The following is a 5,169-nucleotide window of genomic DNA, read 5'->3' on the forward strand; positions in this document are numbered from 1 at the left end:
TTATCCTGCATAACATATGTTTTCTTCCGCAGAATTTGTTATGCAAACATGAATCATATATGAACTACTGTAAATGCATATCAGAGACTTCCTTTCTCTTCTCCACGACATCGTGCTTTGCCTGTTCTTCATCTCCTTCAGTGGTTGGTCACTATCAGTTTCTCCTTTTTCATCTTCCAAGTAATCACCATCAACAGGTAAAAATGATGTTAAAATCGAAGAAGAAAAAGAAAGTGATACAACAAAACAAATTAGGGGTAAATACAAATAGGACGAAAATCTCACAAGAAACATTTTTCTTCTTAATTTTCTTTTTTTTTTCCGTTACTACAGCAAAACTTAAAATTAAAAAAAAAATAGAAAAAACAAAATCAAACACTAACAGATGAGTCTAGTGATAAATCTCACCAGGTTTTTTTTCTTCTGTTTCTTCGACTTGATTTTCCCTTCCGATTTTCCATCTTCGTCTTTTAGGTCATACCATCAAGAACAAAAGTTAAAATCGAAAAAAATAAATATCAAATCTACAGAATGCATGCAAGAATACCATTGATTAAACTAGGTTTGCATACCATATTTCTTCTCTTTATCAGCTTTTGACTTCTGAAGACGTGTTTTTGTTGGTGTTTCATCCATTTTTGTTGAACTGATTTCGATTGAAGTACTGTAAGTAGTTTCTAGGGTTTTCTAGGGTTTGTAAACTGTTGTGAAATTGATTTCTAGGGTTTAATCAACTTCAATCATCGATAAGAATTTTTTTATCCGCAGATCGATCTGTTACAGTGTTAATGGAGGAGGAGAAAAGAAACGAATAAAGAAACAAATGGTGTGACCGTTTCAGGGAGTTAATGAAACTGCCCAAATCACTGAAGGGTATTAGATTACTTCTGCGCTTTTTAGATATTTAAAAAAAAATTGGCTGCCACTAGATCCAAAAAAATAACTTGGGCCTGACGACAATAAAAGAAAAGAAAATTGGGGACTTGGCCTGATTTTTCCCCTCTGAATATTTGTTTCTCTCCCTAATTAGATAGTTTTCTGTCGGTCCAGGTCATATAATGCGTCAATTACTGAATTACGATATGGTCTGAGCAGGAGCAAGAGAATAAATGTGATGCCTGATTGTGTTTAAGCTATAGTAGCAGTGGATTTCAGTGGTATCAATTGTGTATGTTGATTCTGACATTTGCTTGGTTCTGATTTCTGAGTACCAAACTGAAACTCACTCCATTCTGTGGCAAATCATAAAGACCCGATAGATGTAGATGTTTTACGATCAGTCATCAATGTATACGTTATTAACATCAACCATTTTACAGCATACAGCGTGAATCTGCTAGATAGGTTTAAGTCGGCGGTTTTGATACACTATAAAACCATACAAGATGAGTGTAATGTACACGAGGATGTTCAAAAAGGCATGCCTAGAGTTGCAGTGGTATAAATCTAGACAGCCCCCAAGACCTAAAAAAAATAATCCATGCTCGTCCAAACCCATGAAGAAATTTTCTTCAACCGTAAGAAATGATTTACAAGACAATACTGCACAAACCAATTGAACTCCCAAACCTGCACTCACATGGAGTTTCTCCAAAACAAAAAAAAGTTGAATTTCTAACAGGAATACATAAACAGAATCCACACGATCAGACAAAATGAGCATTGGCTCTGCATATCTATCCCTGCCTACCGCAACTCTTTGAGAAGTTTCTTCACATTTGGGCTCTTGTGAGACATCGCCATTGTTTCATATGGGGATTCTTGTCAAGAAGCAATAACAGACCCACATTACTTGCAGACAAGCCAAACATATACCTGCCATAAATACCAATCAATAGCAGCCAAACGTCAGTTAGGTGTTTTACTAACCTGCATTTAATGTGGCAGAACACAAACATAATCACTGGTGTTCTTTTTTTATGTGTTTCTAATAAGTGTAAGCAAGATTTCAGAATGCACATAAAGGGGCATGTAACCTCAAACAAATAAGACACAATATTCTAATATTAGGCCACGGGTTACTTACTTGCTTCGCTGTGCTTTGTTTTTCCAGAACACAAGGGACACAATCCACTGAAAACAAATGAAGTAAAGGTTGTAAGTCTCTAAGGAAGACGCTATATGGAATAGAATTGCAACCCAATGGCAGCACTGCAAAATATCAAGCTAAAACTTCATCATCTCAATCTTCATGAGCTCAACTTAAGGAATAAGGATCGTATAATAAATTTTCCAACTCAATCAGTATTCATTTTTCGAGCTTGCCCAATATGCTCCTATCTCAACTCTCAAGTATTGAATTCAAGAAGCAGCATAAGGCTTTAGTTCATTGAGAACTTCATATGTTCGCTTACCTAGAAGGGAAATCGAATATATAAACCGAAAAAGGAAAAGAGAAGTTATGCAACTTCATGATGTCAAAAGTAACATAAAGCAACTTCATGATGTGAAAAGTAATATTAAGCAACTCCGTGATGTGAAAGCAACATTATTGCTATGGCGAGACTAGACTTTGTGACCCTTCCTACAATATTGCCGCAGAGTAACTTCAAAAGAAGTCATTTTCTTCATGCCTACAGAACTAAATTTGCTGGTTATTATTTTAATAAAAGAATAGTATTTTCTGAGTGTCTAGAACTCTCTTCTGAGAATAGTATTAAACTAAAGTTCATATAGACATTCAAGTTTCAATAGTTTAGTTAAAAGAAAAGATGCTGAAATTGATGATAAAAACAGCACATTAAAGCTCTAAGATGAACATCAGGTAGATGGGTCATAGGTCAGAAGCCTCGGAACCAAAGGAGCATACAAACAGATTGAAACAGAAATGGAAAGATAAAGTAAAGATATGACAGACAACAGATGGAAAGAAACAGTACACTCAAATTCTATACTGAACATCAAGTAGATAGGTCATAGGTCAGAAGTCTCGGAACCAAAGGAGCATGCAAACAGATTGGAACAAAGAACTTGAAAGATAAAGTAAAGATGAGTCATTTGACAAAGGCAACAGGAAGGCAGATTGACATTAAAGGGAGCTCAGAATCACCTTCAACGCTGACATGAAGGAGAAGGTCCCAATTAAGGATGACTTCCTCACAGGCATCTTTCTTTCTGGTGACATGTCTCTATATAACTGCTGAGCTAGTTCCTTTAGTATTACCAACTGAGCTTTCTCAGTACGCATTGAAATAATCGCCTGTTTCATTGATTCCCTGTCTGCCTCAAGCATTTGAAGTCTGGTGTAAAGTTTTTTGATATCTGGATCCCCTATATCAGTCTGATACAATGAATCTCTTGGAGTGGTTACGTACTCATCGTACGCACCAATAGTACTTTTGGACCCAACAGTATTGTTATTGTGTGTTCCAAGATGAATAGAATCAATTGTGTAGACTCGATCGCTCATATCATCTCTGAGGTCAGGAATGTTATCTTCTTTTCTTAAATTAGAACAATCCTCTGTTTGAGAGAAATAATCCATCTTTTTAAAGCTGCTACTAGGCCTTGGACTTTCTTTACGGTAATAATCCGGACCAATCTCTTTAACCAACCCTGAAAATGAACCTGAACTTTCCATTGATGACTTCCTAACGTGTCTTGTTCGCCTTGGGGATTGCCCAACTACTACTTTTTCTAAAACAACCTTGGTGCTGCTTTTAGGGGTTTCCCCAAAAATGACTCGTGGGGTGTCACTGAAATTGGAACGAGGAGTATCACCGAAAGTGGCGAATGGGTTTTCAGCAGGGGCGTACTTCTCAAAATCTGCAACATCCTCAAAATCAGAAGGACCTTCGTGAGCCACATTCATGTTGCATCTAAGGGGAGGATAATCATATGGAGGTATTTCAAACTCTGCATCAGTGTTCTCAACCGTGTCCTCCTGTCTAGAATCATAAAAACCCTTTGAACCTTCTGCCTCATCCTCTGTGAGTCCATAACTCATCATCCTGTGTTTATACATCTGTACCTCACAACTAAGAGACTGAATAACTTCTTCTCTCTTAAACACCATGTCTTCAAGAGCAAGAATCTCCTGCTGATCATGCGCAATTTTCTCCTCAGCGTACCGTTTGAATTGCCGAGCTTCCATCGTGACCTCAGCCTTTTCCCTTTGCAATCTCAATATCATGGACATAGCCTCATTTGCTGCAGACGCTGAAGCATTTCTCTCTTCTTCCAATTCAATGTAAAGCTCCTGTATGCTTTCTTGCTGGCTACTTAGAGCCTCTCTTAACGCATCACATTCATTCTCAACTTCAACTCTAGCAACAGCATCAAATTCAGAATCATGTTGTCCATCTCTTCTACCTAGTTCAATCTCATCTATTTTTCTCTTAACAGTACGATTCCAAGTAGAACAAGCAGCTAAGTTGTTAATTAGTGAACAACTACAACCACAATTAGAGCATTCCATTTTACTTGAAGGCAATGCCATAATTGCAGACGACTCCATAATTCCACATGCATCAATCTTCAACCACCACAAACATTACCCAATGGAAACCACGCGAAACTTTAAAAAAAAATGGCCTATAATAAATAAAAAATGAACTCCTTCAAATACTCTCCAAAGTTCAAAACAACACCCAGCTGTCTCTCCAGATCAACAAATACTCATTCCATACAAACAAATTGAGAAACATGATGAAACCCAAGCTAGGTATACAAGAAGAAATTATTATCCAGTTTTCGTGTCGTGCTTCAACATCAAACCTAAAATAGAAGGGACGGCTAATCAACAACACAATCGACCATTCTAAACATCAAATTTCAACACATAATCAACAATTAATCAAAAATGCTTCGTTACCTCGATGAAGATGGAACCAGAAAAGACGAAGGATAATTCAAAATGAAGATGATACTCTCTTGATCTGGAAGCTAGCAAACGACCAAACCTGATTTATTCCTCCAAACATCGGGAATTAGCAGGAATGTCGTTTGGAATTAACAAAATTTTAAAACCCTAGAAAGAAATTTTATCTTCTTTCCATTTATGTTGGTTTCTTCCTTCTGTCGATTTGCACACCCCTTTTCTTTATTTTTTTTCTTTTCTTTTCTTTTCTTTTTCTATCACACACAGAAAGAAGAAATTATTGACTGGCGGGTGTTTTTCGAGTAAAGTTTTGATGTGACCGAGTCACACCATCATAAATCCTGCATCAT

At 36.9% G+C, this 5,169-nt stretch overlaps 1 protein-coding gene across 1 annotated transcript; it reads right to left on the reverse strand.

Annotated features, from left to right (window-relative positions):
- Window positions 1-1,341: 1,341 nt before the first annotated feature.
- Window positions 1,342-5,069, reverse strand: LOC113310026 (myosin-binding protein 7-like). Its single transcript, XM_026558567.1, has 4 exons — window positions 4,814-5,069; window positions 3,050-4,716; window positions 2,027-2,073; window positions 1,342-1,815 (listed from the first exon to the last, which is right to left on the reverse strand). Exons 2-4 carry the CDS (start codon window positions 4,454-4,456, stop codon window positions 1,713-1,715), a joined length of 1,557 nt encoding a protein of 518 aa, XP_026414352.1. The 5' UTR covers window positions 4,457-4,716; window positions 4,814-5,069; the 3' UTR covers window positions 1,342-1,712.
- Between the last annotated feature and the right edge of the window lie 100 nt (window positions 5,070-5,169).

The sequence above is a fragment of the Papaver somniferum genome, chromosome 9 (assembly GCF_003573695.1).
Source record: "Papaver somniferum cultivar HN1 chromosome 9, ASM357369v1, whole genome shotgun sequence".
In the NCBI taxonomy this organism is placed as follows: domain Eukaryota; kingdom Viridiplantae; phylum Streptophyta; class Magnoliopsida; order Ranunculales; family Papaveraceae; genus Papaver; species Papaver somniferum.

What these genes read in the sequence shown, in the direction of transcription:
- LOC113310026 (XM_026558567.1), bottom strand. Translation starts at nt 4,456, where the DNA reads ATGGAGTCGTCTGCAATTATGGCATTGCCTTCAAGTAAAATGGAATGC. An exon ending in CCTTCATGTCAGCGTTGAAG is followed by an intron (nt 2,074 to 3,049) that starts GTGATTCTGAGC and finishes ATTTGTTTTCAG; the next exon opens with TGGATTGTGTCCCTTGTGTT. An exon ending in AACAAAGCACAGCGAAGCAA is followed by an intron (nt 1,816 to 2,026) that starts GTAAGTAACCCG and finishes TATTTATGGCAG; the next exon opens with GTATATGTTTGGCTTGTCTG.